The 26,941-nt window shown below is 32.2% G+C and overlaps 1 protein-coding gene across 1 annotated transcript; it reads left to right on the forward strand.

Moving 5' to 3' along the window:
• The first annotated feature begins 234 nt into the window (after positions 1-234).
• On the forward strand, positions 235-2,001 carry LOC120067821 (zinc finger protein ZAT1). Its single transcript, XM_039019453.2, has one exon. The coding sequence runs from the start codon at positions 647-649 to the stop codon at positions 1,763-1,765; it is 1,119 nt and encodes a 372-aa protein (XP_038875381.1). The 5' UTR covers positions 235-646; the 3' UTR covers positions 1,766-2,001.
• Positions 2,002-26,941: the final 24,940 nt, after the last annotated feature.

Raw genomic sequence — 26,941 nt, forward strand, 5'->3', positions numbered from 1 at the left:
ATCACACTCTTTTTTTTTTTTTTTTTTGTGTGTGTGTGTGCTGAGCTCATCAAAATATCCAACGACTCTTCATTTTTCCATAACATATGCATATATTCTTAAAAAAATAATAAAAATAAAAAAAAATCGAGAAGGGTAGTTTGGGAATTATAGGATCTGAAAGTGGGAAAGGATGGGAATAAATGGTGGAAACGGGCAACGCTTACATAGTTGCCTACTTGCTTTGCATGTTACTCTTACATGTTGCTCTTTTAATTCATTGTTTTTCCTATTTATTGTGCTCTTGCCGTTTTAATCCTCAATAAGACCACTCAAATGTACCAATATACCCTTACCAATCGCAAATTTACTCCTCGTTCATCCATTCCCCTCCCAAACAAAACTGATTTCTTTTTCAATTTTAAGAAAAAAGAAAATTTTAATATGCTTTGTTTTGTAGCTTTGTATATATCTATTGGTTGAGGATTGCTTGTCACCTACTCTTCAGTTTACACACTCTCTCTCTCACGTAGAAAGAAAGGAAAGGAAGGAAGGAAGGAAGGAAGGAAGAGAAGATTCATACTCTGTTTTCATTTTTCGGGTTTCCCTTCTCCCACCCCACCTCTGTTTTCTCAACGAAAATTTCTTATTTTTCTTGGTTTCAGCAATGGACAGGCACAAGTGTAAGCTCTGCTTCAGAAGCTTCTCCAATGGCAGAGCTTTGGGAGGTCATATGAGGTCCCATATGATGAACCTTCCAGTCCCACCCAAAGGAGAAGATGCAGCAGCGGCGGCGGCGGCGCATGGGCAGCTCAGTGAAGACGGCGACTCTGCTTCTTTCCTGTCCTCCCCCTCATCCTCGGAAGGCGATGCAGAGGAAAAGGGTGCGTCTTATGGGCTAAGGGAGAACCCAAAACGAAGCATTCGAGTGGTAGATCCTGAATTCTCATTCGCCGTCGACGCAGGTTCGGTGGTTCTGCAGGACCGGGAAAGCGAAACAGAGTCGTCAAAGAACCCAAATCGGAGAAGATCGAAGAGGACTCGGAAACCCGATCGCCGCCACCACCACCACCACCAGCAGCTCCATAATCATTACAATGTTTTTAAACGCCTGGAGGAGAAGAAGGTGAGGCAGCCGGAATCGTGGACGGAGGTGGAACCAGTGAGTTCGATCTCGGGTAGCACAACGGAAGAAGATGTTGCGTTTTGGCTGATGATGCTTTCTCGGGATAAATGGACGAAGCAGCAAGGTAGGTATGAGGAGGAAGAAGATGATGAGGAAGACGAAGACGAAGACGAAGACGACGACGAAGAAGAAGAAGAAGAAGAGGAATTAGAAGAGTCGATGGAAGAGACGGATGATTCGGAGGCGATGAAATTCGCAAAGAATAATCGAAACAGAGGGAATTACAAATGCGAAACATGCAACAAAGTGTTTCGATCGTATCAAGCACTTGGTGGGCATAGAGCTAGCCATAAGAAAATTAAAGTGTCCGTAAGTTACAACAATCCCCAGTTGGGAAGGGAGCATGAAAATGCAGGTACAACCAAAATTCACGAGTGTCCTGTTTGTTTAAGAGTTTTTTCTTCGGGGCAAGCCCTGGGGGGGCATAAGAGATCTCATGTCACCGCTTACTCAATTCCCCCAAAGACCACTCTACAGAAAAAGTTTCCCGACAGTTTGATAGATCTTAACCTCCCCGCTCCTTTCGAGGAAGACGATGTTAGCCAAATCGAACTCTCCGCAGTTTCTGATGCGGATTTCGTCAACGCCATTAGGCAATAAACACATACGTACCCTTCTCCTCCTACATATATATTACTATCGATCAAATTCTCTCCACATCAGAGGTAACGAGAAAAAGAAATTTTTGACCTTTTATTCAGTTCTCATATTCATATTCATATTCATATTCATTGACACATCAATTCTCACTCCAAACTTTGTTGGTTTTGACTATTCATATGGTTGAAAGTTTCATTACATACACTTGGGAATTCTCATCTCACTCCTATTCCTTCCCTGAATTTCATGCTCTAATTATTGTTACTCTCAGCCTTCATCGATTGCCGGAAAACCCTCTTTTTCTTCATTTTTCTGCTCATAATTTCTGGGTTTTTCACTTCGTGCTTAGCGTAGTTGATGAAATGAGCTGACATTCCTTCCATGGAGTTGTTGCAAACTGTTCAGAGAAAAACCCCATTCATTTTTTATAATTATAATATATATAATATACACAAACAAGTCATTTTCAGATGAAATTGATCGGTCTAGTCTATATTATTATTATTTTTTTAAAAAAATCCGAATAATGGAAGGTAAGGTAACTTCCATCTCTTTCCACTTGCACTTCGCATAGACAGTTCAGGAAGCAGCAGCAACAGCAGCAAAGTCTCTTATTCTGTGTCAATTCCATTTTATTTATTCATTTTTTCCCTTTTGCCTTTTCGTGTTTAATTCCCTTTATTTATTTTCTTTTTTAGACTTCAAAAGCTTCCATCATGTTCGTGAAAAAAAAAAATTTAACTCATTTTTCCATAAAATGAATTGGATTTGAACTTTGACCTATAAGTTATTTATTTATTTTAAATGAAATTTGACCTATGATTTGTATATTCAAGATTGCAGTTGTCACTTAAAACTTACATTATTTCATATAATATACTATTTTAAATGAATTTTAGACTTACACACCAAGTGCATTCTGAGTTTAATATCTTGATCCAAACCCTCCTATATCCTACATTCATATGTTTAGCATTAGTATATTTAAAGGGGGAAAAATGCAATTGACAGCAATATCTTGAAAGGTCATTTGATATTTATTGGATTTTTCTTTTTTTTTTTAATGTGGGGATTTTGAAAAAATTGATTGGATGGCAAAGCACAATCCCTAGTTTTACTGAGAGAATAAAATTGTTTTGATTTGGTAATGTGCCAAAGTATCTGCATCAGTGTGGCGTATTATTATCATAAATGGAAATATGAATTCATATTTAATTAGTTTACATTAGTGGCATGATTGATTCCTTAGGAGTTATTGTCTTTTTCCTTGGAAATAAGTCTTCTATAATTTTTCAATATTCCAAAGTAATAAAATTTTTCCCAAATGCATTTATGTGAAAATCCATTGGCACACCTATTATTAAAATTTAAAGTATATATGTTTTTCCCTTTGTAATTTTTTTGTTAACTTTTTTCCTTTGTAATTAACATGTTTCTACTTTTTCTCATCTCTTTTTTCCATTACTTCCACAAAAAAGTTAATAAAATCTCCTTCCAAAAAGCCTTGGCAAAATAAAGAAATCCTATCCACCTGGTCAGAGTTTGACATTAGGTCCCTTTTGGTTTCAAATTATTTTAAACTTCTTTAATTTATGTTACTATAATTATATAATAACATTATATTTTAAAGAGAGTAATATTATTATATCAAAATTCTTTAATTTATAATATAATTATATTCCAAAGAAAATAGTTACTACATGTCTCAAGATTTAGGGCTTATTATTTGGTTTCCTAGAAAAAAAAATGAATTCAACGAGTCATTTTTATTTAACCTCCATTGATAAAAATTATTTAAAATACACTTTTAAAGTATTTCAAAATCTATTTAGAATGGTTGTCGAACAGTTTAACCTTTTTTTTTTCAAAATGACTTGTTTTCAAAATTAAACACATTGAAATTATATGTATAATGAGTCTTACAAAACAAAAACTTTCTTGTTGATTAATTAATAGCCTTTTTAAGTGAGTATTTAAACTTTCGATCTTTTGATTAAAAATGTAATGACTTAACTCATTAAATTTTGACAATTAGTCAAGTAATTTGATTAAGCCAACTTCTCGTACAATTATGTGTATATTATTTTGGACCCAACTCTAATCTCATCAGATAAAAGATTAGGTAAATAGCATGGTGGACAACTGAGTTTTATAAGTCTATTATAATAATACAAATATGTTGTGATTGTGATGTGATAATTGTATTCAAGTCTCTACTTTTAAAGAATGAAGTAGTTTTATAACTTATAGGAGTATAGTTGAGTGGTAATAAACATACATTTCTTTTCTTAAAGTTGATAGTCAGAATTGACCTACCTCATATTTATTTTTTATGAAATAAAGATAAAATTACTATTCTTACCTTTGAAATGTTGTGTATTATTACCCTAAAATTACTGAAAGAGCATGAAGGCATTAGAGGATGAAAAGAAATGATGTCGCGGGTCAAGGTATTGACCCAAATATTTGATGTAGTGGATTAAGGTATTAGGTCAAATTCAAGATTAAAGAAGATAAATTCATTTCTAAGGTTGAGAAGAATTCTGTCTAAAAACAATGTTCTATATTAAAACAATATTAGAAGCTTCAAATTACAACATGTGGCTGAGTTTTACAAGAAAATGAGATAATTAGCTCATTAATTTTAAAATACTAATTAAACTAAATATTAACTAAAATATACTAATTAAATACTTAATATTCTCATTTATTATGTAGCTTTTTTAGTGCAAATGATAGCTTCAAAAGCTAAAACTTCCTTGTAATTAGAGATGCCCAATTTTTTCGTGGGGATAGGGCAAGGATTTCCCTATTAGACGGGGAGGGAGTGGGAAAAAATTCTCTGTGAGCTAAACGGGAACAAGGATGGGGTGAAATAGTTATACTAAATAAATAAATAGAGGCTAACCGAGTGGGAGATGGAAATGGACGGGAGCAGGGTGGAGAATCTATTCATTTATTTAGTACAATTATTTAATGTTATGTTGTTGTTGCTGTTATTATTATTATATAAATATTACATTTAAATTTCAAGTTTGATTATTTATTGGTCAAAATAATAAATATGTTTATATTGAATATTTACATTTAGATTATATCTGTAAATAATTTGATTTATATTTATTTTTTTACTTTAAAAAAAGTTGATTAGTTTTTTGGGTCAAAATTTGAGTTTTTAAATTAAAATTGTGATGTAAAATTAATATAATAAACAATTAATTTAAATTTATCCATATTAGTGATTTAAATTAATTATTTTTTAAAAAAAAAAACTAACAAGAAAAACTCTCCGAGGGAATTCTCACCCCAATCCCGAAATTTCAAAATGAAATGAAAAGTAAGGATAGAGACGGAAAATAAAATCTGGACATCTCTATTTGTAATCATAATTTTGCTAATTGTATACATATGTGATGTTGTTGCTGTCATTCAGGCAAATCCTATTGTAAGTGTAACAGTTACAGCCACTTTAATCTTCCGCCAACCCGTCGTCTATCGATCACTGAATCGCTGCCACCTAATCTCTTTTGTGGTTTGTCATATCCCACAACTCACAACAATGGTCAACATAGCATTGCCAAAGTTTTTAATGATATATTTCTTTTCTTTTCTTTTCTTTTTTATCATAAAATCATAAATAGTAAACTCATGTATATATTTTTAATCACATTAATCGCACTGTTTCAAATAAAGAAAAAGGAAAAGGAAAAAAAAGATGTTGACCGTAATATATATTCCCTCGACCTTTTTCTCTGTCTAATATTAGGATTTTACAACACTCGGATTGACCCTCCTCCGGCTGGAGCCTCCCTTTACCCATACTACTTTTCGACCTGCGTCTCATTTCACCATTCACATTTAAAAAATATTAAAAAAATTTCAAAAAAAAAAAAAAAAGACAAAATTTATCACATGACAAGTTATGATTAGATAATTTGATGGGATGCACAAGATAAGTGATGTCTAAGATACACCTAAATATTTTTCTTCAAAATATACTCTTTATTTTTAAAGTGGTTTAGCTTTTATATCCTGTTTATTATTATTGTTATTTTCTTTTAATAGAATTGTTGAATGTTCAACCTTTACTAATTTGATGTTTACTAGGACGATTCGAGTCAAGTTGATAGATTTTTATAGCAAGGATCAATTTAATTAATGCATACAAAAAGTGTGTGTTCACATGTGTGCGCATGCATATACATATACATATATAATTATCATAATCTCAATTTAATATAATTCAGGGGATAAAATATCAATTATTATCTTAAAAGTTGATAGTTTGATCTCTCACTCTACAATTGTTGTGCTAAAAAAATAATTGTGAGAACAAAATTATTATATATATAAAGTTTAACAAATTGAGAGTGAAAATTCAAATCTAATGTTTTGATCGAGAGTATAATGTTTTGAAAAAAATCATATTTATAAGAATACAAGTGAATATGTAATATATCGATATATGTGCAGGATTGAGGAGGACTCTAAATTTTCATGAAAAAATAATTGAATGTGATTGTCACAATGTGGCTCTTCATGATCGATGGATGTAAGTACGAAATTTCTTGTTTTAAAATACATTTTTTGCCTTGTTTTTCGCTGTTTATCTCTTCGCAATTTAGTATGAATTTTTTTCATTCAAGGGAAAAAGGAAAAATAACAGATATATTTGGCATCGAGCCTTGGAAATACAATATCTATTATTTTCTACTCTCATACATCATATACGATATAAAATTATGCTCAATTACATTGTTCTAACCTTCAAAAATAGTTTCTCCTCGTCTTGGATCATATCTGGAGATGTTATATTTGTAAATGATCATGTCAACCCACTACACTCTTTAATAGCCACACATTGAACATGAATATAATTAAACATTTACGCTACATCTGAACTATCTTATTTAGGGAATGTAGCTAGGTTCAAATCTTTATCTTAAATTTGTGATATAATATTCCAAATGATAATAATAATAATAATAATAATAAACTAACTACGTAATACGAGGGTAATGTCTCTTTTAGGATTAGACACATAAAGTAAGATAGATTGCATGTGATATTTACTTGAGCGAATTTCGGGCATATATTGCTTTTACGGAATAAAATTAATGAAATTTCTAAAATGAACCTTTGTAGCTAGTTGAAAATATGAAAACTAAATCACAAGTCTGCACCAAATAAATACATCTTCTCAAGATAACATAACAAATAAAAGTAGAGCGTCAAAATATTAAATAAATTGTTTAAATAAAAAGTATTAATATCGAATAAAGTAGTCATAAAATAAATTTAAACTTGTAGGAGCGAATTAAAAATTATAATATATTTAATTTCTTTTCTGATTTTAGATAATATCTAATAAAAAAACAGTTTTTTTTTTTTTAAGAATGATCTAATAAAAAGAGTATTAATAAGCTTTTCTCGAAAAAAACAGTATTAATAAGCTTCTGATTTCGTTTTCAAATAATTTTTAGAAAAATAATAATAACAATAGGATAATGTTTTCAAGTCGAATAATTTCATTCTAATTGTCTCGTGAGAGTTAGGGTCCATTTGGATTGACTTAAGAAAAAAAAGTATTTTTTAAAAAAATTATTTTATTTAAATACTTTTGATAAAGACAGATTAAAATACACGGAAGTTATTTTGAGTAGTTATAAAACACTCAAATTTCTATATACTTAGACGTAGGTTCAATACTTCCCTTTCCTAAATATACAAAAAATAATATTTTTTAATTATTTCAAAAAGAAATTGACAAGTGTCAACTTTTAATTAGGTGCACCATGTATATTAATATTCAAAATAAAAAGTACTAACATTATATGATCTGAACTATTTATCGAATTTCTTGTTTTTAAATTTATGTCTTAGGTGACTAACTAGGATGGTTCACAATAATTGAAAAATAAATTCTAATTTGGAAATAAAATTTTAAATTCTAGTTTGATAATCATTTCGTTTTTTGTTTTTGGTTTTTGAAAATTAAATCTATTTCCTCCCTATTTCTTATCATCATTTATATCTTTCTTAAGTACAATAGTTGAATTCTTAGTCAAATTCAGAAAACAAAAAAAAAGTTTTTAAAATCTACCTTTTTTAGTTTTCAAATTTTAGTTTGGTTTATTAAACTACTAGTTAAAAAAAAGTAGATAACAAATGAAGAAATTTAGAAGTAAAAATAGTGCTATAGACTTAATTTTTTAAGATAAAAACAAAAAATTAAATGGTTACAAAACGACGCTAAATTTATTTTTAAAAGCCTTTATATTCATAATTAAAAAAAAAAAAAAAGAAGAAGAAGAAGAAAAAGAAAAGTCATCTTGATTTAGATGAAAAAACCAAAATACAAGTTTGTTGGTTTGTTATTTTATCTCCACATCATTCCTCAAATATTTTTAAAATATTGTATTGAAAAAACAACCAAAAAAAAAAATCATTTTTATAGGATAAAGATATAAATAAATGAAAATCCTTTCAAATTAGGTTTTTTTCCCCCTTCCTTTAATACATTCAGGTACATATCATTATTATTAACACAACCTTTCAATTTATTCCATGATTTAAAAAAACTACAATATTGTAAACAAAGACAATTAAAACGAAAAAAGTTGGTCTATTAGAATTAAATAGAATATTTTCCATGCCCATATCCTTTTGCAAAATGATGAATTTATTTTTGATAAATTATGAATTTTTTGGTCATAATAATTAAATCATAACATTAGAGTTCTCTTCTTTTAGAGGAATATTTGCTTCAACAGCATTGCCAGGTTGGGAAAAAAAGTGACTAAATTTCAAGTTCTCTCTACACCCACATGTGTGTGTGTGTTTTTTTTTTTTTTACTAGTGATGAAAATGTGGGGTGCATTGAGAAGTTTAGTGTGGATATAAAATTATATACAGACATACAAATGAAATGTTATTGTAATTAAAGATTAGGCGATCCCTATTATGACTTTGTTGTAGCATTAGTTAGTTATACCAAAGTATGATTGAAGATTAAAAAAAAGAAAAGTATATATACTTAAAATTCTTGATAACCTAACCGAAAGCTAATGGTGCAATATTTAAAATAGAAAAATTATAATTTATGATGAGCTTGAAGATATTTGGCCGGTAGAATTTATTCCTCTCTATCGATAATTTTAAGAGAGTTTACCAATTCGACTTTTACTCATAAAGGCAAAATTGAACACTTTTGCAATATCCAGTTGGTTGAAGCAATCCCCAATTAGAATATATACAAGTAATTAAACACAGTTAAATAATGTGTATATATATATATATATAAAAAAGGCAATTTGTTTGTTAAACATATTCATCAATTAATGTGACATCGCTTTTCCCATATCATCATCTTTCTTGTTGTGGGTTCTATCTCATTGGCCATTTCTAGTCAAAATTATCATCCTAGTAATATTCTCTTTCTAATACCAAACTAAATATATTCCCTCCCATGCCCTTCCTCACACAATCCCTCTTCTATTAAAAATAAAAAAAATCCTACTCAACCATGATACAGAAAAAAAACCTAAGGAACCATATACGAAAAGTACTCAACTACATCACGAGTAGCATCTATTTTTATATATCCTACTAAATTGTCCGATCATAATTTACCATGTGATAAATTTTACTTTTTTTTTCTTTTTTGAAATAATATCTTTTTTATGTGAATGGTGAGAATAGATGTACAAAAATGGGTGCATCCCAAGTATTGTCCATCATATATTAAAAAGATATGATGTTACAAAAAAGTGAATAAATTAATGGTAGGATCCTCCCTCTCGTTTGAGTTATATGTATTATTATTATAAAATTAAAAATGTTTTCATTATTTGTTGGATTTTAGTTATAAATTTTTTAAAATATTATTTAATTAATTTATTATGTTTTTCTTTTTAACTTTCAAAATGTGTATTTTACTATAATAAAATAATAAAAATAGTAGTATATGGTAAAGAGTACTAAAATACTGTAGCATATGAGGTAAAGATGATGATTAATATATACGATAAATATTTGGTTCAAAATGAATCGATTGTAAATAAATAATGAATTAAAATATTTCGGAAAAAAATATAAATCGTTTTTCTATGTGACAAATTATGTTCAAATATATATATAATAAATTATTTAGAAAATGGGTGCGGTGGGTTAATTAATCGGTGAAGAAACATATAACAAATATAGTGGTGGCTAAAAAGGAATGGGGCATGCAAAGGGACACAGCTTTCCCTTAGCTGTCCCTTATGTTTTCACTTTACAAAAATCTCTCTTCATAGTCGGTGGATCAGTTATTCACTTGCTAATTTCTTTACAAAATACAAAATTACTATTTTTATTAACATATATAAGTTTTTTTTAAAAAAATATATATTGAGGGAACATTTACTTAGTACTTCTCGAAAAAATTTCATAAACAGAAAAAATATCAAATTATTTACAAAAATAACAAAAAAAAATATTGATAGATACCGTAGATTTCTGTTAGCGTCTATCACATAATATCAGTGATAGACTTCTATCAATTTTTGTTACTGATAGATATTGATAAAATTTTATTGGTCTATATAAAAGAAGATCAAATTTTGTTAATTTGGGTAAATAATTTCTCTTATTTTTTTTATTTTTGAAAACAATAGATTTTAATTATATATAAAAGTATATTAAAAAAAGAGGAAAAATAATTATTGCTAATAAAAGTTGACAAAGAGTCAGCTGTGTTGACTTTTTTTTTCTCCCTAATAGAAAAAGGAGCATAAAAGAGAGAGTCAACAAATGGGATCTGCTTCCACTTATCGCTTTTGAATAGCATCATCATCATTGTCATTATTTTGAAAAGAAAAGCCACTTACAAATTAAAACACAAACTCATTTCCCTGCCCCTTTCCTTTTCTTTTTCCTTTTTATTTTTATTAAGAAAAATATATGCATTAAAACTCCAAGAGAAATAAAAAGGTTTTATTGACGGAGGGGAGAGACAAATTAACAAAGCAAGCTCATGTAGGAGAAGTCCACTCATATATATATACACACATATATATGAGTTCCTCCTCGAACAGATTTATCCTTTTACTCTTTAGGGAACGGGGTATTAGCAGTCGTTTCTAGCTATTGTTTCCCTCCCAAGGACAGGTTCTTATGCATTACTCACCTATCTGCCACTGGAAACTTCACTTCTCATCTGACTTGCATATGTTAAGCATGCCGCCAGTATTCATCTTGAGTCAAGATTGAACTCTCCATAAGATTCATAGTTACATTACTTATAGCTTCCTTGTTCATAGACAAAACTAATTTGGAGTTGTCTTTCTTTTTGTTAAATAGAAGTGAAATTAACTTCAGTCGGTTACAGATTTTGTAACAAACCTAGCTACCGTTAAATACTCTAAATAACTAATTTGTAAAGAGAGAGAACAATTGTAATTGAGTGATTACACTATCTTGAAGCAATCTTGAATAAAACTCTGTCAGCTTCTTCGTGGACGTAGGCCTCCCTTGGCTAAACCACGTAAACGATCATGTTCACCTTCTTCTTCTTATCGTCTTCCTTTTTCGTATATCCCCCTAACCCAAACGATCGTTTAGCTTTAGCAAACGATCGTCTAGCTTTAGCAAACGATTGTCTAGCTTTTACCCAACGATCGTTTAGCTTTTACCCAACGATCTCTACAAGCCTCATCGTGTAGATGACCATAGTTTAGACGACCATCGTTTAGACGACCTTCAGTAAAGCCTCATCGTCTAGACGACTCCTGCCTTATCGTCCAGTCGACCCCTACTTTACCTCCATCGCTTAGACGATAGAAGACTCCTTGCCCTAGCGAATTCCGGCAGCCTCCCAGCGTTCCTCTCTTTTATTTCCTCTCGATTCTTTCTCTACGAAAAAGGCTTGTTTGTTAAAGGGAAGTCAAAACAAAATAACAAGGAGAAAGGCAAACAAAGCTCAAATGATGAAGGAGGAAAAGAAAAGTCCAAGGTTAGATACAAATATTGCAAAAAGCTTGGACATTTGATCAAAGATTGCAGAACACTCAAGTGGAAAAAAGAGCAGAAAAATAAACAATCTCAGCCACAACCCAAAGTCCAATCAAACCAGTCAGGTGAAGCCTCAGCTTGTGAAGATTCTTACTTTTATTCTGATGCTTTGGCTACATCTAATTGCAGGGCAGAAGAAGAAGTAAATAAGAACCTAGATTGGGTTCTAGATTCAGGGTGTTCATTCCACATGACACCTCACAAGGACTGGTTCAGTACCTACAGAGAATTGGATGGAGATTCAGTCTACATGGGAAACAATAACTCATGTCCAATGGTTGGGTTTGGTTCAATCTCATTGAAGTTAGAAGATGGAACAGTCAAGCTCTTAAGAAATGTCAGACATGTGCCTAAGCTGAAGAGAAATCTAAGTTCATTAGGCATGCTTGACTCTATTGGCTGTGAATATCGAGGCAAGGAAGGATACTATGAAGTGTTGAAGAACATTAAGCCTGTCCTTAGAGGGGTGAAGATAAATGGAGTGTATGTAGTGTAAGGTGTTCATCAAGTACACTCAACCTTGATTGTGACTCATAATCAGCCTATTGAAGAAGACCTATGGCACAAAAAACTCTCTTACATCAGTGCCAAAGGTCTATAAGCTCTAGCCAACCAAGGTATTCTACCTAAAGGAGTACATCAGAGCCTATCCTTTTGTGAACATTGTGTAATAGGGAAGGTTACTAGGCAGAGCTTTGTGAAGACACAACACACAACCAAGGTCATCCTCGACTATGTGCATTCAGACCTATGGGGCCATTCACCTTATCAATCATTGAGTGGTGACAGGTATTTCCTTACATTTGTTGATGATTACTAAAAAAAGAGCTGGATCTATTTCCTTAAATCTAAGGATTTAGTGTTTGAAAAGTTTAAAGAATGGAAAGTGATGGTTAAGAAAATGTCTAACTGTCAGATTAAGTGTCTTAGAATAGATAATGGGCTTGAATATTATGCAGAAGAGTTCAATGTTTATTGTAGACAGCAGGGCATATCAAGACACAAGACAGTTAGGTATACACCCCAACAAAATGGGGTAGTAGAAAGATTAAACAGAGTTGTAATGAAAAGAGTCAGAAGCTTACTATCTGATGTTATACTACCTGAGAAGTTTTGGGCAGAGGCAGCTTCATATACATTCTATATACTGAATAAATGCTCTCATGTATATCTTAATCTTCTAACCCCTAAAAAAAGATGGACCAAGCAGCCACATAACCTGAATAACCTAAGGGTATTTGGCTGCACTGGCTATGTTCATCAAAGTAAAGGGAAGCTTGCTGCCAGAGCTGTGAAGTGTATGTTTTTGGGCTTTACAGAAGGTGTTAAGGGATTTAGAATGTGGCACCCTATTGAGAAAAGATGCATAACTAGTAGAGATGTGATTTTCAGGGAAGAAGAAATGTATATACAGAAAACTAATCCAAATGTTTCAGTACCTCAAGAGAAAAGTGATACAATTGAGGTGAAGCAAGTTCTAGTTCCTACTTCTTATCCTTCAAGCTCTGAATCACACTTTGATCAACCACCTCATCAAGAAGAATAAGTAGAAGATGTTATTATTAATATTAAGCAAGAAGAATCAGAATTGAGAAGTTACTGCCTAGCTAGAGATAGGTAAAGAAGAAACATTGTCCCACCATCAAGGTATGAAGACTACTTAGCTTTGAATACTACTGATTTGTCTAATGATACAAAACCCTTAACCTTTGAGGAAGCAGTCAGTTGTTCTCAAGCTAAGATGTGGATAGAAGCTATGAATGAAGAGATTGATTCACTGGTGAGAAATAATACATGGGAGTTAACATCCTTGCCAAAAAGATGCAAACCAATTGCATCCAAATGGGTGTACAAGCTGAAAGAAGGGTTCTCTAACGATCAAGGACCTAGATTTAAAGCTAGGTTGGTTGCTAAGGGCTTTACACAGAGGCCAGGTGTTGATTTTAATGAAATTTTTTCTCCAGTGGTTAAACAGACTTCTATCAGATTACTATTGTCGATTGTGGCTCAAAACAACCTAGAGCTGGAGCAATAGATGTCAAAACAACTTTTTTACATGGCTTCCTAAAGGAAGTTATATACATGAGCCAACCAAAGGGATATGAGGTGAAAGGGAAGGAAGATTGTGTGTGCCTGCTGAAAAAAATCTATCTATGGCCTCAAACAGTCCCCAAGATGCTGGAACAGACAGTTTAGTGACTTTTTTCAGAAGAATGGTTTCTATAGAAGCTCCTATGACAGTTGTGTTTATATAAAGACAGAGTCCTATACTCATCCTATCTACTTGCTTTTATATGTGGATGATATGCTTCTAGTAGGAGCAACAATGAAAGAGCTGAATAAAGTAAAAGATCTACTAAAATCAGAGTTCGAAATGAAAGACATGGGAAATGCCACAAGAATTGACATTATTAAAAACAAAAAAACAAGTATTCTAAGCATTGATCAGTCACAATACTGCAGTAAATTATTGAAAAGGTATCAGATGACAGAAGCTAAAGCAGTGACTACTCCAATAGCTAACCATTTCAAACTTTCAGCAGAGAATTCACCTAAAGATTCAGATATTGAGCATCAACAAATTATGTCAACAGTTCCTTATTCCCAAGCTGTGGGAAGTTTGATGTATTAAATGATGTCCACAAGACCTGACATGGCCTATGCTACTAGCCTGGTGAGTACATGGCTAATCCAGGTAAGAGACATTGGGAGGCTACAAAGTGGATTATGAGGTACCTAAAGGGTACTACTAATGCTAAACTGAAGTACCAACAGCTATCAGATAGTGAACCAAAGCTGGTTGGTTATGTAGACTCAGATTATACAGGAGATCTCGACAAGAGGAGGTCTTATCGGGGTATATCTTCCTATTTGGAAGATGTGTCCTAAGCTGGAAGGCTACCTTACAATCAGTAGTAGCTCTTTCTACTACTGAAGCAGAGTTCATAGCATTATCAGAAGCAGTGAAGGAAGGCCTATAGCTAAATGGTCTCCTAAGTGATTTCGGAATCAAACAAGACACAATGAAGTTCTTTTGTGATAATCAGAGTACAATTCATTTGTTAAAGCATACACAGTACCATAACAGAATAAAATATATTGATGTGAAATATCATTTCATACGACAGCAAATAGAAGCTAAGCAGATTAAAGTTCTGAAAGTTCATACCTCAGAAAATGCCTCCGATATGTTGACAAAAACAGTCACTCAGCTCAAGCTCCAAAAGTGCCTTGATATAATAGGGTTTAAACTGAGAGACAAAGGTTAAAGCAGAGATATAGTCAGATTAGAGAAGCTGAAGTTCATTTCAAGGTGGAGATTGTTAAACAGAAGTGAAATTAACTTCAGTCAATTACAGATTTTGTAACAAACCAAGCTACCGTTAAATACTCTGAATAACTAATTTGTAAAGAGAGAGAGAGCAATTGTAATTGAGTGATTACATCTTGAAGCAATCTTGAATAAAAATCCGTCAGCTTCTCCGTGGATGTAGGTCTCCCTTGGCCAAACTAGTAAACGATTGTGTTCACCTTTTTCTTCTTATCATCTTCCTTTTTCGTATACCCCCCTGACCCAAACGATCATTTAGCTTTAGCAAACGATCGTCTAGCTTTTACCCAACGTCATTTAGCTTTTACCCAACGTTCGTTTACTTCTGCAAACCTCATCGTGTAGACGACCATCGTTTAGACGACCATCGTCTAGACGACCTTCAGTAAAGCCTCATCGTCTAAACGACTCCTGCCTTATCGTCTAGTCGACCCATGCTTTACCTCCATCGCCTAGACAATCGAAGACTCTTCGCCCCAGCGAATTCCAGCAGCCTCCCAGCGTTCCTCTCTTTTCTTTCCTATCGATTCTTTCTCTGCGAAAGGAAAAGAAAAGGTTAGTCAGTCGAAGGGTTTTTCCAGCAAAAGTTTGTGATTCTAATCTCAACCATTGAAGTGTAAGGCCGAGATCGTACGTCACCCGATTTGTACATCCTGCACACGATCTAGCGTTTGTATGAAGTATAGAGGGGTATCCGCTAATCGTGTAAGGGCCTTCGTTTACTCTCGGCCCGAAAAGACTTTGCAAATCCATCTTGCGTTCTGTCTGCTTCCGCATTTCAAGCCTAACACTTTTCAATGCATAACTTGTATCCATGCGCTTCATTGGGAACTTAGTTTTTGTTTGGGTATGCGTACTTGGATTGTTGTTGCATATTCAGCTCTTGTTGTAGCTGCTACTACTGTTTCTCGACTGTGCCATCAGAGGTTCTGGGAAAATCGGAATAGGAGAGTACTCATCTTGGGGTGGACTTACTACTTAGATGCTTTCAGCAGCTATCCACTTCGCACTTGGCTACCTAGCATTTACCGTAGGCACAATATCTGGTACACCAGATGTGCATCCTTCTTGATCCTCTCGTATTAAGGAAAGGTCCTCTCAATGCTCTGACGGCCACACCGAATATGGACCGAACTGTCTCACGACGTTCTGAACCTAACTCACCTACCGCTTTAATGAAGGATAAAATTTGTTTTTTTTTTAAGATCAAACTTCTAATTTCGAGATTGATAATATAAATTCATGTTTGTGTGGCTATATTGATATCGTCAATAAAATTTGTGGTTAGAAAATGAGTACTAAGGATATCAACCCCATTTTAGCAAAAATGACATGGGATTAGGCAACTTTGACTAATTCTATGAGTTTCCAACATTTTGTCTTTATCAACTTAAATTCCTTTCTATTGTCTTTTTCTCTTCCTTTCCAAACATATTGGTCTCCTAATCTTTCGATTGTGCGAGGACCTCTTCATAAGTTTAATTCAATTATCGATTAAAAATAAATATGAAAACTAGAAGAAATTGTCTTAATCTAAATTATAATAAATATCTTTAAATTTTATTTTCAGTTTCAAACATACTTTATACTTTAACAAATTTTAATATTACTCTTAAACTTTCATAAACATTTTAAAACGACCTTAGCAATAGAAACCACTTTGAAATTTTAAATAGAAATCGAGATTAACTGTGTGATGATGATCTAAAACGGTGTGACAATCTAAATTTTCTTTTTAGTTCATTGTCATAGCATTCATATCTTTATTTTTCGTTAAAAAAAATTAAAAATTAAAAATTTATATTCCAAGAGTATCTTTGATACATTTGTGAAAGTTTAGATATATTATTGATACTTTTAAAAATATAGGGTGTTTTTCAAATAAGTAGCAAAATTTGAAGGTATTTTTTATCATTTAATAAATTATCTTATTCAGTCGAAAATTACACGTCATAATTAATAGATTTTCATCGAACAAAATAATAGAAAAACCAAGGTTCAATTTCGTGTAATATCAACGCAAAGGCATTGACTCAAAAATCATAGAACCAAATTCTGATTTGAAGTTTACAAATTGGTTTGCTATACTCAATATAATTGGCTATAGAAATAAATAAGGTGGAGAACGCTAAGTAGCAAGTCGCAAGTTGCACATAAATGACTTTTAGCACCATATATATAGTGTTTTTTTTATATATAAAAAAAAAGTAGTAAAACAATGAGAACTTAGACCAAATATTCTTTTATTAAATAATAGTTGACTTAAAATAAATTAGTTCAAAATTATGGCATTAAGCGCTAATTGACATTTATCTATAAAGCATATAATGGGCTTAGTTGACTTTTCCTAATAGTTTTTGTCCAGTGAAGCTGGAAGATTTTTTCTTCTCTCTTTTAAAAGTTCAATTCAAGAGAAATGGTTAAATGGTTACGTTGTAATTCCTACCACTTCGATGATTATTTGACGTCATTGATAGTATGAACACTATGTCAGTTGAGTTACATTCTTGTTGGCAAAAAATTGTGTGAATATCATAAAGACACCATTTTTAAAATATTTATTTTCATGCATTTAATAGTTCAACCATTTACTAGTAATATTGTTCGTGCAACAGAGTGAAAGGTTAAGTTAAGAGTGTGTTTAGATTACATTTTCAAGTGTTTAATTTAAATTTAAGTCATTTTAGAAGAAATTGGAGTGTTAGGCAACCATTCAAAATAATTTTTCAAATATATAAAATTGTGAAAAACATTTTTTTCTCAAGTCAATCCAAACAACCCTAAATTTATGGATAAATAAGGAAAGTTCATTTTTTAAGCTGCTAAGAAAAGATTCTCGATTTTATTCAAATAGATGATCAAAATTTTTTTTTTTTTTTTTAAACCATAGAATAGCTATTTATAATCTTACAAGAAAATGAGATAATTAACTAATTCATTTTAAAATATTAATTAAACATTAAACAATCAAAATTAACAACTAAACTAAATTTAATTAAAATATACTCATTATCTCAGGATTTAGTACATCTCATCAATTTTCCATGCAAATAAGTAAAATTATTCCTCCATCCCACCTTATAACTTTTTGCCATTATAAATTAATATTACAGTGTGCGAACTTGGAGGTTTTTTTTTTTCTTTTTTTTTTTTTTTAATATTGTGATTAGGAAAACTATTTAGGGAAATATAGTGGTTTTGAAACTATTTAAAAATCTATGGTTGTTTTGGAGATTTCAAGGCGGGAATTTAATTTAAAATATTTTGTCGAGGGTTGAGAGTTTGACCCTCGACCTGAGAAGAGAACGAGAGTTCAACCCTCGACCTGTCGAAAATTAAAGAAGAGATCGAGGGTTTGACCCTCGGCCTAAAGAAAATTGAAAAGAGGACGAGGGTTCAACCCTCGACCTGTCGAAAACTAAAGAAGATTGAGAAAATTTGAAAGAGGTCGTTGAACCCTTGACCTCTGGAAAATTAGCGCCTATCATCTAGCATTCAACGTCTATCGTCTAGCGCCCAACGTCCATCGTCTAGTGCCCCACGTCTATCGTCTAAATCATTCGTTTAGCAAACGATCTCGCTCTCAACGATCTCGCGCATAGCCTATCGCTTAGCTACTGCGAGCATCATTTACCTTCCCACAATTACTATACGATCGTCCAGCGCCCGCCTACACGATCACCTACCTCATCGTGTAATGTCGTTCACTTACTAAACGATCGCATACCCAATCGTATAGTGTCACTCATCTTCTACACGATCGTCCAACGCCTTTGCTCGCACACACTTGAGGCTGTTGCAAGCCTTATCAACGCATCATGCCTTTCAACCCATGTGTTCATCCTTAGTACCAACGCATAGTTTACCCTTTCCTTCAATAGTTAACCTCTATAACCCTTCCCTACACATTCTTTATTCACGTAACAATAAGTGCAAACTTCCGGAAAGAACAAGTGAACGATGAACAACTTCTTTATTAGAAGCTAAACAATCGTTTACAATCTCTCCATGATCGCTCAGTATGACTAAATGATCGCTTATTAAATCCTCTGCGATCGGCCACAAACTCTTACACGATCGCTTAACTATTACTATTACATGATCGCCTTCTCAGAACCTATACGATCGCATACCTTTTACTATACGATCGTATGCTAAATGTTATACGATCGCCGAGCTTTACTACATGATCGCCTTGTAGAAGTAGACGATGAGCGGCACGTTGCGATGACCTCTCCGCGACAGCGTCTTCCGAACTCCCACTCTCGAGAGCTCTCTTTCCTCACTACACGATCGCCCATAAACTCTTACACGATCACTTAGCTATTACAATTAGACGATCATCTTCTCAAAACTTATACGATCGCCTACCTTTTACTATACGATCGTATACCAAATACTACATGATCGTATAGTGGAAGTACACGATGAGGGCACACTGCGATGACCTCTCGAGAGCTCTCTTTCCTCACTACACGATCGTATACCAAATGCTACACGTTTGCATAGCTAAGAATCTAAATCTCTGCAGCGCGCATTAGAGTGATTTGAATCGTCGACCTTCTTTAGAACGAATCCGAATCCCTGCAGCGCGTTAGCGTCTCGTCCCATCCCACACTGCCTTCCCAACCCGTGAGGTCGAGTTTTGAAAACTCGATCATTTATCTTATAACCCCACCATCTTTCATTTTCTCCTCACTGCCTTCGTTCCCTACTTTCGACCATTCTCACACTGCTTCCGTTCCTTCACTCTCCTTATTGCCTTCTTTCCGCCTCTCATTTTCTCCTCACTGCCTTCGTTCTCTCATTCTCATTGCCTTCAGTAAATCTTCTTCTTCTCCCATATTCGTCCATTAAATTGTGAGGTTTGTACATTTTACTATACAAAGTTTCATTTTTTTTAAAGAACTATACATTTTGTTCCTATTCTCATACTATTATATATATATATATATAGTTTTTGTTGTTGTTTGGGAAACAAAGAACAAAAAATGTAAGTTAAATTTGTGAGTTTACTATTTATTTATTACTAGTTTTATTATATTTAGTAGATCTATCATGTTGAATTCAATAATATTTACATATTGATATTAATAGCTCTTTCTCTATTAGTGTTAATCTTAGTAGTTGTTATTAATGTTAATCTTATGATTGGGATGTTATACCAACATGTTAATCTTATTTATATTTTGTTTGTTTTTTTGTTTATATTTAAGTACTATTTATTGTAAGAAATATACTTAAATAAACTATAGTTTAAAATAGTTGATTTTCGTATGATATTTGAGTTTTCTAGTATTAACTTTGAAAATATAGTTTAAAATAGTTTGAAAAAATTTAATTTAATTTTATTCTTTATTTTGTATTAAATTTGAAAAAATAGTTTTAAAAAGTTTACCTCATTGTAATGTTTAAAAAGTTGATGTTTATAGTTTAAAAACTTTAATATTTTTAGTTTAATACAAAATTATTATGATTTATTGAAATATATTTCTTATAATATTTGATTTTTCTAGTATTAACTTTGAAAATATAGTTTAAAATAGTTTGAAAAAGTTTAATTTAATTTAATTTTGTATTTTGTATTAAATTTGAAAAAATAATTTTAAAAGGTTTACCTCATTGTAATTTGTTTTTATGTTTAAAAATAGTTATAAAAAGTTTAATTTATTGTTATGTTTAAAAAGTTGATGTTTATAAATTAAAAAGTTTAATATTTTTAGTTTAATACAAAATTAGTAGAACAATTAGTAATGTATTATTTGTCTTTTTCTTTTTTAGAAAATGGCGAGCAAATACTTGAGATTTTTGTTGTTTACAAATGGTAATATGATTGATGGTATTGATGGAGTTTGACTATGATCAATCACCAAGTGGGAGTTTTAGCATAAATGAATTTGATAAATGTGAACAGTTTTAGCATCATTTAACCAGTTTGAAGATCCAACTGAATGTATTGATCCTGATCCGGAGTCAGTTGCATCGCCATGTGATAATGAAGATATGGCGGCTAACAACCTGTATAGAGACTTTAGAACTGAAACGGATGATGAATTTTAAGAGTTGGATTTCGATGGTCGTGAACATGAGTTGCTTTCAGATACATTCAACGATTTGGATATGAATGTATTGGATAGCATTCGAGAACATGACCCAATTGTAGCCCCTGTAGACGTTGACAATACTCAATTGTATAAAGGGATGATTTGTCAAGATAAAGAAATACTACAACACACGGTCAAATGTTTTGCAATAAAATGTCACGCACCATATGAGGTTGTCGAATCGACACCGATGATTTGGACAATTCGGTGTAAGAAGTGGGAGGAAGGTTGCAAGTAGAGACTTTGTGCAATAAAGAAAAAATCGCATGGCTTGTTCGAGATCACTAAGTACGATGAGCAGCATACATGTTTTTATTCAGAACTAAGTTAAAGTCATGTGCAATTGGATTCATCAATGATTGCACTAGAATTATGTGATGTTGTAAGAGAAAAACCATCTATCAGTGTGGCACAACTGCAGTCCGATAGCAAATCAAATTTTGGATATCATGTTCCTTACCATAGGGTATGGGAGGGCAAAAAAAAAAGGTGTTGGCTAAAGTGTTCGGTGATTGGGATGAGTCTTACAAATTGTTACCCAGGTGGTTGTATATGGTTAAGCAGACCAATCTTGGAACACGTGTAGAGTGGAGAGTGAAAGAAACGCTTACTAAAGGTCATGCTATCCTAACTTCTGTATTTTGGGCATTTGGTCCTTGTATAAAAGCTTTTAATAAATGTCGGCCGATCATTCAGATAGATGGTACACACTTATATGGCAAATATAGAGGAAAATGTTGATTGCTACATCAGTTGACTCGAACGACCATCTTCTTCCACTTGCATTTGCCGTTGCTAATGAAGAGTCCGTAGACTCATGGGGATGGTTCCTGAAACACCTGACAGAAATTGTAACACAAGAAGAGGTGTGTTTAATTTCAGATCAATATGCTGGTATAATCGCATCCGTGAACAATCCAACAAATGGTTGGACGGGACCAAAATGTCACCATCGTTTTTGCTTACGACATATCGTCAACAACTTTAATAAAAAGTACAGATTTAATTCATTGAAAAATTATGTTTATCGTGTCGGGTGTCAGTTTCAAATTCGGAAGTTCAATAAAGCAATTGAAGATATCAAAGAAATAAATCGGAGCTGTCTGAGTTTTTTTGACAACATTAGTTTAGAGAAATGGACTCAAGTACATGATGGAGGATTCAGATATGGGTGGATGACGACAAATCTATCAGAGTGCATAAATGGAGTTCTCAAAGGAGCTCGAATGTTGCCTATAAATGCTCTTTCTCAGATAACATTCTTCAAATGCGTGAATTATTTCGAGAAAAGAATAGAAGAAATAAGGGATGCATTGGAACGTCAAGATAAATACACCCGGTAATATATATATATATATATATTATTAACAATTTATTTCAAGCATATTTTATAATACTAAGTGGAGTAAAAATCCAGGTATGCATACGAGAAAATAAATAAATGTGCTGCAAGATCTAGTAAACATGAAGTACAATCATACGATCAATATGAAGGTGTGTTACATATGAAGACCATACGTCATAATCTCAATGCCAAAGGAGGAAATGTTCAAATAATGAGACTAAACAGATACGAACGGTACTGTTCATGTAACAAGTGGCAAGTATTTGGCATTCCATGCTCGCATTTTATGGCCATTTGCTCACATTTTAACATGAACTACGAAGACTTTATTGAGGACTACTATAAATTTTCAACGTATGTTGAATGTTACTCTCTTCAATTTCAACCTGTACTGCATGAAGATACTGGATCACGCATCCTAATATGCCCGTCTTACATCCTGATCCATCGTTATTGAGAAAACCTGGTAGACCGAAAAGTTCACGTTATCACAACGAGATGGATTAAACAGAACCAGCCACTCGACAACGATGTGGATTTTGTAATCAATTAGGCCATAATCGAAGGAAGTGTCCTTCATTACTAAGACGAGCTCCAGATAGTTAGGGATTGAAAAATAAATATTTTTTTAATTATATATTCATTTTATTGAAAAATAAATATTTTTTTAATTATATATTCATTTTATTGTATATTAATTTTTTTTTATAATTTATTGTATATTCAATCTTTTATTGTAATCTATAAAGTTATACATTATTCTTTTAATTGAGAAATAAATATTTATTTTATCATGTATATTTAATTAAGTGTAGATAATTTTATTGTATATTCAATTTTTTAATTATAATTTATAAAGTTGTACATTATTCTTTTAATTAAGTTGTACATTATTTAATTAAGTTAATTAAGTTGTACATTATTCTTCTAATTGAGAAATAAATATTATTTTTAATTGAGAAATAAATATTTTTTAAATTCAGAAATAAATATTTTTTTCCTTTCAGATCATGGCTTTAAACCCACGACCTATTGATCCTGATGTTTTATACGACCAGTCCATTCATCGATCATCTGTTGTATGGCGAGATCGTACTACTGGAGAAATATCTTGCAGGCATCGAGAGGCAGCTCTCCAACGCACTATCCCACTTCACCCTCGAGTACTACCGCTACTGCGCACATCTGAATTCTATAGGGTTGCCAAATTGGGATTTATTCAGTTGGACTGGCATTTGATCACAGCCTTGGTCGAGAGATGGAGGCCTGAGATGCATACATTTCATATGTCTGTTGGAGAGTGCACTATCACTCTACAAGACATAGAAGTGTTGTTGGGGTTACCTGTTGACGGTGAGCCGGTCATCGGAGTGATGTACAATGACTGGTCACAAGTTTGTCAACTGTACCTCGGTGTGACTCCACCTGCCGACAAAATTAAAGGATCGAGGTTAAGTTTGATATGGTTAGGAACACAATTCCGTGAGCTCAGATACAGACGAAGAAACCGTCATAAGATATCCGCGAGCATACATACTACAAATGATGGGTCAAAGTCTATTTTCCGACAAATCAAGTCATTTTGTTTGCTTGATGTTCATGCCACTATTAGCTAACCTCTATGATGTGGGGCGGTATTTGTGGGGTGAAACATGTTTGGTATGGTTGTATAGACAATTATACAAAGCAACAAGACCTGAGGTTCGAGAGATAACTGAGCCTCTCATACTTTTGCAACTATGGGCTTGGGAGCGATTTCCAATAATGGCTCCACAGCTACAACATGTTAATGACGCTCAGTTAGCTGGACGAGCCTACGGTTCTCAATATGTTGTTTTAATTCAATTTAATTTTTATATCACTGATCTAGTTAATTTAGATTCTAAATTATCAATTTAAAAATTTAGGTAGAGAGACAAATTTTGTGTGACTAGGACAATCACACATGTAGTCAGCCAGTATAGATACATTTTTTATCTGCTTCAACCTAATTAGGTATATTACACAGAACCTAATTGATTATTTTATACACATTTTTATTGTATTTGTCTTTAAAGTTCTCTAATATAATATTTTGTATTTCAGGTTATTTGGGAGCCGTACAAAATTGCTATGCATACTTTGCCCAATTTCTGTACGAATGGTCAAAACATATGGCAGACAATGAGTCCTCTCATATGTTTTCACATTGGTGAATGGCATCTTCCTGACAGGATGATGAGACAATTCAGTTTTTAGCAGGATGTCCTATCGACTTGTAATATTGAACCCCTATTACATGATATCGACTTAAGAACTATAAATTGGTATGAAAAAGTTGCACATTTGATAGTGTGATGGTACTATCGTGCAAGGTTTATTGCAGTGGGGGTTTCTATTGAACAGTTTGACAGGGATGTCACTTAAAACTACATTCATTAGTATAATAATATCACAAGGTGCTACGTCACTCGTCTGGGAGCAGCTGTGGGTCATCTGATAAATGAATGAATATTATCTAATTATTTTTAATTTAAATTTATTTTAAATATTATCTAATTATTTTATAATTCACAGAGATCGAACAACAGTAGACTCCGTGATGTTGCGAATGATCATGTTCTTGCTATATGTAGTGACAACCAAAGCTATATGAAGGAGATACATTATATGTACGATATATCTATTGTTTCTCCACCAGCTCCTAGACGTAGAGGAGAAAGGATGAGTTTGATGAGGTTGCCCATAATGTGGAAGAGTTACCCCTGTGATGCAGACGTATAGTCAAACTGATTATATTAGTTCGATGATGATGATGCCAGCATTTGATTCAGGACATTATGACTTAGAGGTTGGTCCTTCGTTTTCATACGTGTATGGACATGGTCAGGGTCGTGGAGAGCATAATGAATATTTATATCATGAAGCGTCTGCAGAGGTACCAGAGCAATGTCAAGAAGAACCAGAGTAACCTCAAATTCGAAGTCGATGACGACAACCAGCTCGAAATCGACAACGTCCGCCTTATGGGACACATTGATTTTTGTAATTATTTTTATATAAATGAGATATTTTAATTTACACTTTTTATTTTTATGAGATATTATTTTTTTTAATTTATTCTTTTTAGAGTTTAAATAAAATAATAAAATAAAAAAATATTTTTAGAAATTTTTTTTATAAAATGGAAAATTTAAAAAAAAATAAACATAAAGGTCGAAAGTCTAAATTATTAAAAAGAAAAAAAAAAAGTAAAGATCGAGGGTTCAAAATTCGAACTATCGACCTATTTAAAAAAAAAACAACAATATTTTTCTAAATAGTTTGAAAAGTACAATATTTTTATAAATAGTTTTTAAAACTACCCTATTATTTTAATTTTCCTGTGCGAACTTACCATGAAATGTTAGGTTCAAAATGGCATATTGAACAATATAATATTCCTAGAAAATATTATAGAATTCCATAGAAAATACTTTAGATACTTTTAGAATACCATAGAAAATACTAGAATATCACTGAAATTAAAACATCTAAATTGAGTTGACTTTTTATTTAAAAACATAAAAAAAAAGGTTAAAATACTATTATTTATATATATATATATACTTTTAGACTTGTTCAATCTAATACACTTTTAATAAATTTTAAATGGTAGTCCTTCAAATTCCAAAATTTATAGTAGAATACCTGATAAATAATAAAATGTTTTGGAAAAAAAAACTAAAAATATACACTAGCCATAAGGGCTAAATTTACGATTTATTAAAAATATAATGACTAAATTGGATATAATTTTAAAATACAAAAGTTAAAAATTAAATATAAAAGTACATATAGACCAAAAAGTTCAAGATAAAAAAATTAATGACACTTGTTGTCAATACTCAATGACTATTTTCTCATGATGATTAAATAAATAAATATATATATATATATAGTTAAACGTTCATCTTTATCTCTATGGTACATTGTTTTAAAATAAGGGTGAAAAATTAGTGTAGAGACAAGTCCAAAACCCATAGAAGGTCTAGGGCTCACTTACAAAATCAACAGACCAAAACTAGCTAGGTTAGAGTTGGCAACAACCCAAGGCCAAGGTTGACTACCTTTGGTCTATATGAAAAGTTATTTACAAACTCGATACTAGTTTAAACGTTGTGACACAAGGCCACACTAGTGCATAATCCTCTCTCTTTTAAAAACAAAGAAGGAAGGATGTAGGTTAAAAAATGAAAGGAGTTGAAAGTGAGTTAGTGGGCACATTATTAATGAATGTTGTGGGGGAGCTTTCACATCATAGTGAGAGGGAGAGAGAGCAACTTAATTAAGCGAAAATAATTTAATAAGAGAAGCAAATCCTC

This window comes from Benincasa hispida, chromosome 1 (genome assembly GCF_027475165.1).
Source record: "Benincasa hispida cultivar pf3 chromosome 1, pf3_genome.v1.1, whole genome shotgun sequence".
Classification (NCBI taxonomy): Eukaryota; Viridiplantae; Streptophyta; class Magnoliopsida; order Cucurbitales; family Cucurbitaceae; genus Benincasa; species Benincasa hispida.

What these genes read in the sequence shown, in the direction of transcription:
- LOC120067821 (XM_039019453.2), top strand. Translation starts at nt 647, where the DNA reads ATGGACAGGCACAAGTGTAAGCTCTGCTTCAGAAGCTTCTCCAATGGC.